At 38.9% G+C, this 13,723-nt stretch overlaps 1 protein-coding gene across 4 annotated transcripts in view; it reads right to left on the bottom strand.

Moving 5' to 3' along the window:
- Positions 1-13,723, bottom strand: part of MSRA (methionine sulfoxide reductase A) — a 275,276-nt gene that overhangs the window by 137,546 nt on the left and 124,007 nt on the right. For all 4 annotated transcript variants that reach the window (XM_083831270.1, XM_083831271.1, XM_083831273.1 and 1 more), the window contains one exon: positions 5,824-5,943. In XM_083831270.1, the coding sequence (XP_083687396.1) occupies positions 5,824-5,943 (120 nt within the window). The remainder of the gene's footprint in view (positions 1-5,823; positions 5,944-13,723) is intronic.

Here is a 13,723-nt window from a genome sequence, read left to right as displayed (position 1 = left end):
GTTTTTTCTGCACATGTAGGAGGATTCCAGGACTATAATCTCACAATTATAGAGACACAACTTACTCTAACTGTGACCTAGTTATTAAAAATTATGTATTTTCTGCTATATCCTGTTCTTTGATTGCTACAAAAAAAATTACATGAAACGTTAATATCCACATTATATGTCATTAACTTTGATCAATTCAGTATTTTGTACTTTGCCTGACCTTTCCTTCCTTACAGGTGAACTAGGCAAAAAAAGGGGAGAGGTGGAGCAATAGGCCAATCATATTGAGGCACGTTGTACAGATCAAGGCCATGGTGAACACCAATATTCTTCACAGAATTTATAAGTCATTAAAATTCCTATATCCTGTTCTTATAAGAAAAAAAAAAAAGGAACAGACAAAGGCACAACAGGAATCTATTCTCTTGACAGAGATTTAATAATAAAAGAAAATGTTCTGAGCCAGTCTCATTACTGCTTGGAAACTTTAATCTTGTGGACTTAGTTTCTGTTCATGAAAACCTTCAGATCCCTTTATAAGCTACAGAAAGTGAAGGGAATATTTGTAGTTTAATTATACATTTAAACACTTTAGAGAGTCAGGCCCATTTTGCAATGGTGTTGTGAAGTCTAAATGAAGGGCTTTTCAAGTAATATAAGGCACTGTCTCAATATACTGATTGTTTGTTGTAGCGCATTCATCTGTATTATGTAGAGAATGGGAAATCCGAGACAGAAAGAATTATTTCCCCGTATTACATTTCCTCTAGATTGCTATAATAACTTGTGAAAATGCTAGATAGATTTTCTGCTGTTGGTTTCTCTCTTTAATGATCCCGCTGTTAACACACAAGTATGTCAAATAAGCCCTACGTCACAGAGTCAAGCCCTCTGCATGCATTTTCTTAAAGCAAAGACAAACTAACCATCAACCTGTGGTGGACTTTGATGGTGGCCTTGCCCTCTCTTTCATGTATAACTAAGATGAAGTAGAGATGGAATTAACTTTGTAAATCACCAACTGACCAAAGGGATAGGAGGTAACAGAGCAAGAAATTAGCTTTGCCTTTCTCCACTCTCTTCCATCAGCTATTTAGAAGTCTTCCAGGTGACCTTTGGAAGTCTAGACATCTTAAAGAGAACTGGAACTCCTACATATAAAAATCAGTCAAAAGACAAGTTGGTACACAAGAGGCAACAGTATTCCCGAGAAAAAAAAAAAAAAAGAAAAAAAAAGGCTTTGCTGCATACAAAATGTAAAACAACTTCACAATCAAGTTATTTTCTGTAACTCAACAGAGGAACTAATTCCATGTGGCACGATTTTATATTACATTGTTAATTATTAAGAATTGTGTACAAGAGAATATGCTTCAGAAAAATATTGAGAATTGACAAGATTATAAATGGGTTTGACTAAATAAATATAGTTATGTTCACTAAGCCTTATAACAAATACAAGATAATAAACAGGCATGTTCAGTCTATTTATCTTACATCATAATCACAGAAGATAAACAAAGGCAATAAATAAATAAATAAAATGACCTGCTTACATGTTAACAGCTTGGACGATAAGCCTATATACTGCCTGGTTTTGAGAAAACCATCTTTAACTTCAGATTTTATATGGTAATTGTACACAACCAGTTTATGAATAACAACAGAAGAGTTTTTCCCTTCTGGTTCCAGTTCCACTTGAGCTATGCAGATTTCAAAAAGCTTATGAATACGCAGACAAACACAGAATTGTTCTGAACATCTGTAAGCAAAATATGAAAAGATATTTTATTGTGAATGAACATCCTGGGCTGTCTAATGCTGGCCAAAACTGGTGTATTTATGTACTAGGTTAATGCACCAAAAATAGCTCAAACCCTTTACCCAGTCCAGAATGCCTTTTCAGATTTTCATCTGTATAGTTGTCACCATACAATGTAAAAATACTTTTCCGGCACTGTATTCACAAGCTGCAAAATAACTCAATTATCTCTTGAACATCAATTTAACAAGGAAATACCACACCATCTGATAGGAGAATCTTCAAATGACCTGTCCTACATCTGAACAGAATAACACTAATTTAACACGAGCTGAATCATCACATTTCTACCTCCCCAGCAGAGAGATGAATATTAGTGTTCTTCAAGATTTATGAAGCTGGAGGTTTGATCTTACAGCCTTGAGTTTTCATAAGACACCAACAGTGTTGAAGCAGCACAGCCATCAGCTGTCTCCTGTAAAGGAAATGGTGCCCCCCCTATAGCTTAATACCAGGTCTGCAGATCATTTTTGCTTCCCAGCAAAGTCCATCAGATGAAAATCATGACAGAAGATTGGAAAACCACCAGTATGGAAAACAGACCTGTATTCACTTGAAGCAACACAGCACTTTCTTTCTAGAATATATACCGAAACCATGAAGACAACAACCATGAAGAAATCCTAAGCTTTTTCTTGTTTCCCATGGAAGACACTTACTAATGCTAAAAGATCTAGTATGAAGAGTGAAGCAGCATATCAAATTGCAATCAATATGCTCAAAGCCTCCATCTCAGTAATTCCTAAACATACAAGTATGTAAATACAAATGTTAGTGCCATGTTACTGTGGACCTTAAGATCAATTATATTTAACGTAGTGCTCTCCACAGAGGGCTCCAAATAAGATCTTATTTAAGATCATTATGGAACACCCTAAGTACACAAGAAAACAAAAACCTTTCCAGTGTACATGGAAAATTTTCTTGTCCCTCTTGGCTGCTGGTAAATCAGCAGGCAGGAACTTTTATTCTTGCAGTGTAAGAGAGATCAGCTTTCCAAGTAGATATATATAACATGCACAGACCAGCTACATGGTCAAGGACTGGAACTGTGCATGCACCCAAGAACAAGAGATGGGAAAATCCTGTGCCTCAGCATGCACACACTCCCTGGCCTCCACATCATGTAGGCAACATATGTGCACATACATTGACAGTGCATGGCCCGTGTCCTTAGCTCCAGGTAGAAGTATGAATAGTGAATATACACACGGGTACCACAGATATGAATTAGTTGATGGCATCCAATCACTTTTGAGATGTCCAAGGGCAACTGGGACAACCACAGAAAGCTATCTGATGCGACTATATTGTGGCAGGTGGGATATGCCCAGACATCTCAAACACTAAATCCTACATTTAGGCAACAGAGTCAAAAAAGCACCATTGGCTGACATGTTTTGAGTGACCTTAGCTTGGGGAAGAGAGTAAACCTGCACCATTTTGCCTGGGGTCTAGCTGATGATGCTTTTGGAAGAAGTGCTACTTGTTTAATCCAAAGAATTGTTGCTTTTTTTCTTCAGAGCAGAATGCCAGGAAGGTGTTGGAATAAAATACCTTTCCGGCACAGATTCTCAAGCCTGCATGGGTTGAAAGCAAAGCTCAAATACTTGCCAAGTGGATATTTTTTAGTTGGCATTAATGTTCTTTCTAGAGCTGGATTTAGAGGACATGACTGTTAAGTGTTTACCATGGAAATGACCTTGTCAGAACAGATGAAGAAGAAAGTGGCAATCACACCATGAAAAACTGAAGTCTACTATTTCATAAGTACTGTTCTTCCCAATGAAAACTATGGCAACTAGAAGCAGCCAGATGGCAATGTCTTAGGGGGGCTTGTGAGAACTCTCTCTAAAGAGAATTCCAAAAAGTATGTTCAAAGATGAAAAAAATCTGCCAGGAAAAAAAAAAAAAAAAGGAAGAAAATCAGAATAAAACATGGCTAAAGGAAGCTAAGTAGGAAGAAAAAATCAGCATGCAAAAATCAGTAAATTCTCCAATTCAGCTCAGATGCTCAGCTGAGAACACAAATGTGTAGCACATACATATCCCATTTATGTTCACAGAGACAAGGCTGTGAAATATGTGCTTATCCTTCCAGACATCTCTGAGCAAAAAATCCTCCAGTGTCCAGTATCTTGAGGCATATAAACATCCATAATGCGAATGTGTAAAAAAACAAGCACTAGAAAAATAACTTCTGCTGTGGTTTTACACTACAAATCTAACTAAAAAACTGTCAGAAAAGACTTCACAGATTTTTTTTTTTCCATTTCTTGATTCCACGATTCTGATTATTAAATTATGATTGTTATTTTTGTTCACTATTGATGAACTACCACATATAGAGTAGCTTCAAAAAACTTCAAAGCATCTGAATCAAATGCAAAACATGCAATAATGTGGAGCCATTCTGAAATATAAAAACCAGCATACACCGTGCAGGAATAAAAGATATCTCTACTTCCCTTACTACACCACCTTGTCCTGTGTTCAAATCTCCCTCTGGCCAACAGCCAGCCCTCACTATCTTTGGAGAAACACTCAACAGTCCATCATAACTACACTCAGTGTACTGGAACCATGAGTGCATTGGGAAAGAAAAATTGTACTGCACATCACTATCGATATAAACAATCTAATTATTTAATGTCCAGGTCATTAAACAGAGTGGACAAAAAATACCAGACAGGCCTGCAAATATACATGCTATCATGCATTTTTTTATAAAAAATTACAGATAGTGCAGGCAAATTATGAAAGTACATATACAAGACTGTGGAAAAATTAGGAACCAATGGATCATACAGATTAATAAGACAGGTATCACTGATCCATCCATAGGTGATACTTACCATTTCTATGTTTTGCAGGAGTTCTGGGTCACTCTGCATCTGTTAATGCTAAAGGCAGGGTGTCCTTCTTTTTGTTCTAGCTATTTTTAATTTTCTACAGACTAAACATTTGCATTCAGGAACATGCATACTGCTATGAGTTACCAGCAGAAATTTTCCCTAATCTATGTTTTCTTTAGCTCTTACATGGCAATTTCTTATGCGCTCAGAATTGTCTTTAAAATAACACTTTAAGACATCTCTTTCCACATTTTTTACTATTTCCATAAAGTTTCTGCTTTTCTGGGTGCCTTTCAGCACTCCTCCATAGCTTCTAAAGTATCCATTATTTGTTTGTGTCACTAAACTTATTATACTCTATCAAGCCTACATGATAGATTGTTATTGAGAACAGTATATCAACTTCAGCATTTGGCATAAAAAGTGTTAACACGAAAATAAACTAAAATCAAACCTTCAAGTTGTTCTCCACCAGTGAGTATAGGAAAGCAAGAATATGCTTTAACAACAACATTAGTCAATTGGCTGCCAGTGGTTCTGTTCTGGATCACAGAAAGAAACTGTATTGGGTTATCAGTACTGTAGAAGGATTAGTATTGGAGTGCAATGAAAAATAAATGCAATGATTTGCTTTGGAAATTATAGGATGCTGTCCATTGAACTGTATAAAACTTTAACAAAATAATAATAAAAACACAAATGAGAAATGTAGACTTTTTCATACATCCTCCCGTTATACAGAAAGAAAAGGAAAGAACGTATTCTTTCTGATTTTTTTCCACACTCAAATATGGACACAATTTAAATTAAAACTCATATGTTTTCTAAAAGACACATTTGCATAATTTGCAACAGAATCTATTTCCTGAGGAAATTGTATTAAAACACAATAGTCAAATAAGAAAATCTGAACTTTCTATTTTTCTCTTTTTCCTCAGAGTATTTGTACATACATTAACTCATTAATTAGTAGGAGATGACAATGGGATGGACATACCATAGATTTCATTACAGTTTAGGATGCAAGGTAAGTACCAGTGTTCTGTAAATAACCCATCTCATGAGTTGCTGCGGTCACTCATTTACTCTTCATTGTCACTCATAATCTGATAGGATTCTACTCACAGTCCTTAAAAAGCAAAGAGAAAGGCTTACCTGAACAGACCTCTTTGTAGGTAGGATTTGGAGTATACCCTCCTGCATAACCCACTTGAGTGGAGTAGACTCCCTTCTGTCTCCAAAACTTCCTCTCAGCTCCCCAGAAACAGCCCATACCTGAATATTACATGAAGTATATAACATTATGTCAAAATCTGTTCAATGCTAAATAACTCATTTGCACATTAATTGATATAGTCCATACTGGAAGTAACATCTATAGTCAGCATGTGATGGTCAAATGTTTCCCAAGACTATACATGGAGTAACTATACTGAAAAATCCATTCTGCATCAGTGCACAACTCAAATAAAACTTTATTTTATAATGCTTCTGAATATCACAGAGGATAAATCCTATACGGGTTCAAAGGCCCAAACAAGGAGAATTTTCATGCACATAAAAAAAAGTTACTTAAAAGGCAATTGCACTATTTGTACAGCACCATTTTTACTTTAGTTGATTAGCAAGTTGTCAAAACAATAATTTGTATTAATGGCAAACAGTTATTTAATTTTCTGCTTTCAGGCATATGCAGTCTTTAAAGGTGGCAGTAATAATGGATTAAATTATACGCTATACAGAAGGAAAAATGCTTTGGTTTAACAATTTATGTATGCACATATTTGATGTTCAGGCAAAATTTCGGCATTCATTCACCCACATGGCCAATTATTTAAGGACAGCAGATTGTCAACAGGTGTAAATTAGCAAAAGTCTCCTGGTAGCATGGAATCAAGCACATTGTATGAAAGCCAGTGGGAAGAAATAAACAAGCCTAACATCCACAGTTCTCTGATGGCTTCAGAGTTATGATTTGAAGGACTCCATAAAGCCATAAAGCTGAAACATGTCACGTACTATTATCTAGCTCATCCCTGATTACAAGTGATGCATCTTCTCTCTCAGTGATAACATATGTCCTTTTCTGATTCCCTAATTAAAGCATTTGAAGTCAAAACTAGTAAAAATAATAAGCTAAATGTTAGGTACACTTATAAATCAATGATCCATGATGGGTTTTGTATTGATAACAATGCAGATATGACAGGTTAAAAAATTACAGAAATGTTCCTTCAAAGAACAACTAGAAGAACAACTATGATGGCTCACAAAGGCATATTCTTTCTTTGAAACTTCACAGATTAGCTTCAAACTAAAGTAAATTATTTTGACCAACTCCTGAAGTAACGCACAAAAATACAAAAATACAGAAGATTTCTTCTAATTCAGATGCTCAAGCAAGCCACATAACTTAGGAGCCTAGCCTGTTCCTGGAGACCATGGAAAGAGGTGGGCATCTCCTGAGGACAACTCAGCTCAAAGAAGATTTAAACTGCTGACCAAATTAGAGCCATTCTCCTAGACTACAGCGATAGCTATGGCTGTTAGACTTGGGTTTCTCACCTAAATTAGGCTGGTGGCAAACTGTTGTAGGACCTCTCAAAGCCTCCAGGCTTTGCAGAAAGAACAACTGAGAATTCTTATTTGAGAGGAATTTTTCAGGTACTCGCCTATCTAACGGTGATTTAAAATAGAACGTATTTCTGTAGCTGACATCACTATTTTATTGCAATTAACTCTGGGAGGCTTTCCAGTACTTATGTCACCAAGTCTAGCCAATTGATAGAGAGTGTAGAGGAAGACAGTTTTTACTCATCACTTTGAGTACATTCCAAACAGCAGCTTTGGTTTAACGATTTATGGTTTGATGATTTATTTTCTTCCTGCAGAAGTCAGAGCACGTATAAAGTGGACAGTGCCGTGAACATACAGGTCTCGCTCCCAAAGAGTCCAGTCACAGAGAGTACCACTCACCCCTTCACTGTAACGAAACTCAATAGACATTCATTTAGTAATGTCAACATCGTAATTTTTCTCTTGCTTTCCTTTTTATTGAGAATTTATGTCTTCAAACATTAGCGAGGTGGGGATGGGGCTCTTCTCCCAGGCATCAAGAGATAAGATGAGGGGAAATGGCCTCAAGTTGCACCAGGGGAGGTTTAGGTTGGATATTAGGAGAAATTTCTTTACTGAAAGGGTTGTGCGGCATTGGAATAGGCTGCCCAGGGAAGTCATTGAGTCACCATCCCTGCAGGTCTTCAAGAAACATGTAGATGTAGACCTTAGTAGCGTGGTTTAGAGGTGGACTTTAGTACTAGGTTAAAGGTTGGACTAGATGATCTTAGAGGGTGTTTCCAACCTAAATGATTCTGATTCTGTGATTCTGTTACAGCAGTGAGCTGGAAAGTGCTCCTTGTTCTGTAGCAAGCCAGCACCGTGCGCTTGGAGCCCAGCAAGCCACCCGCCCCCTGGGCTGCAGCAGCAGCAGCGTGGCCAGCAGGGCAGGGTAGGGGATTCTCCCCCTCTCCTCCACTCTCTTGACACCCCCGCTGCAACCCTGCGCTCAGCTCCGGGCCCGGCACCAGGAGGATGTGGAGCTGCTGGAGCGGGCCCAGAGGAGGCCCCGAGGATGAGCAGAGGCTGGAGCCCCTCTGCTCTGGAGCCAGGCTGAGGGAGCTGGGGGTGTTGGGCCTGGGGAGGAGAAGGCTCCGGGGAGACCTCCCAGCGGCCTGCCCGGGCCTGAGGGGCTGCAGGAGGGCTGGGGAGGGACTCTGTGTCAGGGGTAGGGACAGGACAAGGGGGACGGCTTTAAACTCAGAGTGGGGAGGTTTAGATCAGACGTTAGGGAGAAATTGTTCAGTACGAGGCCAGGAGGCCCTGGCGCAGGCTGCCCCGAGGAGCTGGGGGCGCCCCATCCCTGGCATTGCCCAAGGCCAGGCTGAATGGGGCTGGGGGCAGCCTGGGCTGGGGCAGGGCATCCTACAGACCCTTGTAGGATGGAATCTGGAGCCAATTTACCAAACTAACATTTGCAGGACAAGGGCAGCTGGCAGGCTGGTTTGTGAGGTACTTCATACTTGCTACAGAATAGTACAGACCCATTTTTTTTTCCCAAACATATTCCTAGTCCCACACCTGAGTGCAAAGGTATATCCCAAAGATAAGGACACAAACGAAATTCAGGCTTGAGTTCAAACACAGGCCCAAGATCAAATGGAAAGCAGAAATGCTCATTGTTTTCCTATTTATTTTTTAAAATGTAATGGAAATGTCTGAAATTACCTATCAGCAGGTTGGTGGCTCTCCTTGATCAATAACTTTTATTTGGGGTTCTCTCATCAATCGCCCTCTCTGACCTGTTGATTTGAACCAATGACCTACAACTTCATCATGGTTTCTTTCACTTTTTCTTCTCTGCAAGCCGTTTATGTCTGAATTCATTGTGTTCTCCCACCTCTCAGAGACAGACATTTTATTCTTTCAGCAAACTATTCTCATCATTTCTCAAGTACGCTGGCACCTTGCACAAACAATAAATCCTCACATCCACGAGAACAGATAAAATTGAAGTCTTTGTCATAAGAAAACAACCTGCTAGTAAAGGGACATAATTTACAACAATACAATACTAAATTGCTTTCCACAGTATTAATACATTCAGCAGTTGATGTTTGTTATTCTGCTAAAACGGTGCCATGTTCTACAGAGGAACTGTCACAAGGAGAGAAATATTAAGAATAAAACCCCCATAATATTCTGGAGCTCACAGACTACCTCCTCTTCAGAGCACTGACTGCCTTAAGCCATGTTTAACCTGAACAATAATTACTAAAATCAGGAAGTTACCACAGTTAAAGACTTCGTATGCTCTTGTAGTAAACAGAAGTTTACTTTCCCTAATTACTACTACTCTAGTTAGAAAGCTGAAGATGTTCCAAATAATTAGATAAAACTCAGAGGGAAAAAATCAGTAAACAGTAGGGAAAGGAACATAAAAGGGAAATAAGCCCATACTATAACTTGAAACTAGCAAACATGAATGTGATTTTAAACTATTCATGAAATAATTTGCATAATCCCCAGTACTGGTTAAGTGAGTGAAGCTTTAGAGTTAGATAGAGAGCTTCCAGAGGCATTCCTAAGAGAAAGAAAAATAAAGAAAATACCCGTACCCATTTATTAAGGGAAATACTCTTATGCCCCCACCCCCCCAAAAAAAAAAGCATAACTTGAACATAATGGGTATTGCAGAAGAGTATTTAAGCATTGAAGATATTTGTCACTTTTTAATTGCTAATTTGTAAAACAAAAACTATTCTTTTAGTGATGGGTTTTGACTGACTCTTAATTGGAATTTCAAAAGGCATTTAAAGATTTTACGCTTTTGAACTTCAAAAACAAACAGATTCAAATGGCAGTCTTTAAAGGTTCATTCATCCCTATAAATAATATTAATCACACAATTTGAGACTAAATGCTAATACTCCTATTCCTTTCTAGCATCCACATCCTTTTTCTCAGACTATTCTCTTTATACATGTACACACATATATATCTTCTGAACAACTCTTTTTCTACACAGCCTTACACTCAGTCAAGAAGCATGTGTTTCCATAGGCAACCCAGACCATTAGCATATTTGTAAAAAAGAGTTAGCATAAGTATTTTTCTAAAATAATGAAAGCAAAATATTGCCCTGATAAGAAGAGACAAACATCCCATTGCTAAAGATAATCTGTAATAAATTTGAAATATTCACAAAGATAATCTGAGCAAAATTGAACCCCAGGTGTTTACTTTCTAGTGAGATGAATAGCTGTACAGATGACATTAACTGTATTGACTAGGGTCTCCACTGACTGTAACAGGAGCTTATACATGTAGGGATTAATTTATTTGACTAAACAGAGACATCCAGGGTCATTTGAGATGCCTTAGGATATCCAAGACATCTCTCTACACAAGGCTAACACACATGACACAGGGCTCAAGAGAGACACGTGACCTTCTTGAAAGGCGAGGCAAAATGCTCTTGGACATCTCAAATGTAACTGCATATTTTAAGACAGGAAAAACAAGCCCCTATCTTATATGTAGACATTACGAAAACATGGAATTTTTGAATCTGGTTGAAACAAATCCCCCATAATTTAGTGACTGTGTTTGGAAGCTGACTGTTTCTCTTCCATGGCTATAAAAAGAATCTACCATGAGTTGCTCAGTTGTAGAAGTCTGTGCTTCAGGTCTATACACATAAGCCAGATGAATCCTAAGCAAAGTAACTGCAAAGTTATTTCATATCTATCCTGATAATAACGTGCGTAGCTTGTAGCATTATTAAATTCTTTATTTCTTGTACTGCATGCAATAGCCATCACACAGTCGCAAAACCAAATTGGAAAACTTGTTTAAAATTACGCAACGTTCAAGATGTGTTCTCCACTCATACAAGAAACTGCATGATCCTGCAAAGGTAACCTTTACTCACCCTCACTGCGATCGCCTTCTCCTACATTTCTTCCTATCACATCTTTGAATAGTATTCAGTTTCCATGCAGGTTCCCTGACGTAAAGTCCTATTCAGGATTCCATGATGTAAATCGGCACAAGTGGAACATTTGCATCAGAAGGGCATTCTTGATCCAAATTAAAACCTAATAAGCTGCACCCATGCTGTACTAATTAAAGTCTATTAAGTTCTGAGCTCCATGGATGTTAAAGGAGGCTGATGCTTCAGGGACTGCCAGCTTTCCATTTAGGGAAACTCACAGCAGGTGTATTGTATTTATATACGGGCTAATTTTCATATTTTCTCTGAAACATGTATACATACATGGTATTTTTATTCATGGAGCGATTTTTTTATGCCTTTGTCCTTTACCTTTGTGGTATGCCCCACTCCTCTGGGCATCAGGTTCATACACAACCTGACTTTTATCTGACAACCCAACAACCTTTTGCTCCTGCCAGCTCTACTCAGAAGCATTATCTCTCCCCTGCCCTCCAAGCAGTCCAACAGGACAGCCAGAGAATCAGAAGACTCTTTTTGTCTTATTCTGAAGAATGAATGCATTACTTCCGTGGCATGCCAAGGCTTTTCTGGCCCACAGCCTGCAATCCCTACACCCACACTTCAAGGCGCTTTTCCGTGCAGCAGATTAAGAAGCTGTTTCAATGCCAGGCTGATAGCAATGCTTCACTGCAGAAGATGAACTGCAAAGGATATGGATCCTGCTCCTCCTTCTGTTAACGGGATTTTAGAATGTATGATTCCACTTAGTAGAGGGAAATGTCAGTTTTAAGTGTACACTCAGAAAAACAAAAATGTGCTGCTATGCTGAGAGAACAAAGAGCAACATGCCCTGGAAACCTCTTCCCTAACCCCAGCTCAGAACAAGTGGCAGGACAGGATCTATCCAAAGCTCAGGAGCACACTAGGCAGAGGAGACCGGCTCTTGTGCCAGCTTATGTTCTGAAACCCTAGAAGCAGTGATTCTGCCAGCTGCTCGAATGCTACAGTACCCAGCCAAAAGTAGCTGGGGGCACAGGCTGCTCCTATACATTGAAGCAGTAAAGGACAGCCAACAGCACATCCCACCGGCCTACCTCAATGCATCCTGTTCTAGCCAGCATCTCTCCGGGAACTGAAGGCACAGCTGCCAGTAGCCCTGCTTCTCTTGGCCACTATAGGATTTGGCCCAAATTTTGAATACGATTTATTTAGTTACCTCTACAAAATCTGGAGAAGCCTAGGAAATGCTCAGCTGCATTGAACTGAAATAATTCTTTTTCCCCAGTTGGAAAGAATGAATTGAACCTCAGCAAGTCATATATCTATATAATAATGCTCATTACATAGATTTCCGCCAAACACTAACTGTGTGTGATTGGCCTTTTCTCTTAAAAATTGTGCAGTGCAGTTGGTACAGCTTTCTGACTGAAGTCAGTCCAAGTACTGATATTTCAAAGTACTGAGCCAAAGAGATATTTATTTGTGCTGTGTGCACCTAAACTGTGGGGAACATTAATTTCTCGTACTTCACAGGTTGAAGTGGGTACTTTGGCTTCCTGAAAGGTCAGTAGGGGACCTCGGTAGGCACCATCATGTTCCCACTCCCTCAATCTCCCCCAAAGAGACAATGGGCATGCAGGCAACAAGGGAGCTGTGATGTGACCCAGCAGATCTCCCAGTTCAGACAACCAGGAGATCACAATGTCCTGGTACCTCAGGAAGAATGTCCACTCTATAGTCTAGATGCAGTCGTTGTATCCCTGGTTACATTTTTTCTTGAATTTATATAACTCAAAAGCATCAGACATCCAGAAAGTTAAATTTTGTTCTCCACAGGCAAATATGCCGGTCCCTTTGGCTTCACTGTGATTGCAGACACAAATCCAAAAGTAGCACAGGCTCTCAGAATCACATGTAAAGTGAGTGAATGCAGCTTTGTCAAATACATTCATGCTTACGTACTTACACAACAGCAAATAAGGGCTTGAAAATCTAAAATGATCAAAGCTACGTCCTAATACGCACCAAGATCAAAATACCGCATGAATTACCTGAGAGTCTTTGTTTTGAATTTTCTCAAATTCTTGTTGAAAATCTGGAGAAAAATCCAGATTCAAACTGAAATGTAATATCATCTTTTACATAACACTGCAATATGTAGGGCACTTTGGTGAGCCATCTGGATGCATATAGGATTAATGTTATCAATCAGAATTTAAAATAAAATTGTATTATTGATGTCTTTAGGGGCTTACCATGCAGCAACCACAGAATACTTGAGCAATCACAGAATATTTGAGATCACTGGAAAACAATCAACTAAGAAATGGTTGGGAGGAATACTAAAAAAAAAAAGCTGAAATGGAGAACAAGCTCAGCTGAAAGAAATAAAACTCCTGGTGACAGATGGCATTAAGCGGATGATCTTCCCAGATAAGCGTTGGCTCTAATGCTACAACAGGGTTGATAAATATGTTGAACAGCTTGCCTGGGGCAAGTCAAACAAAGCCCTCGGCAAGAAATTTAAAATGCAGTTTGCCT

The sequence above is a fragment of the Anser anser genome (genome assembly GCF_964211835.1).
Source record: "Anser anser genome assembly, chromosome: 3".
Lineage (NCBI taxonomy): Eukaryota > Metazoa > Chordata > Aves > Anseriformes > Anatidae > Anser > Anser anser.
The sequence above is the reverse complement of the archived record's forward strand: the minus strand, read 5'-3'. Positions and strand labels throughout refer to the sequence as shown.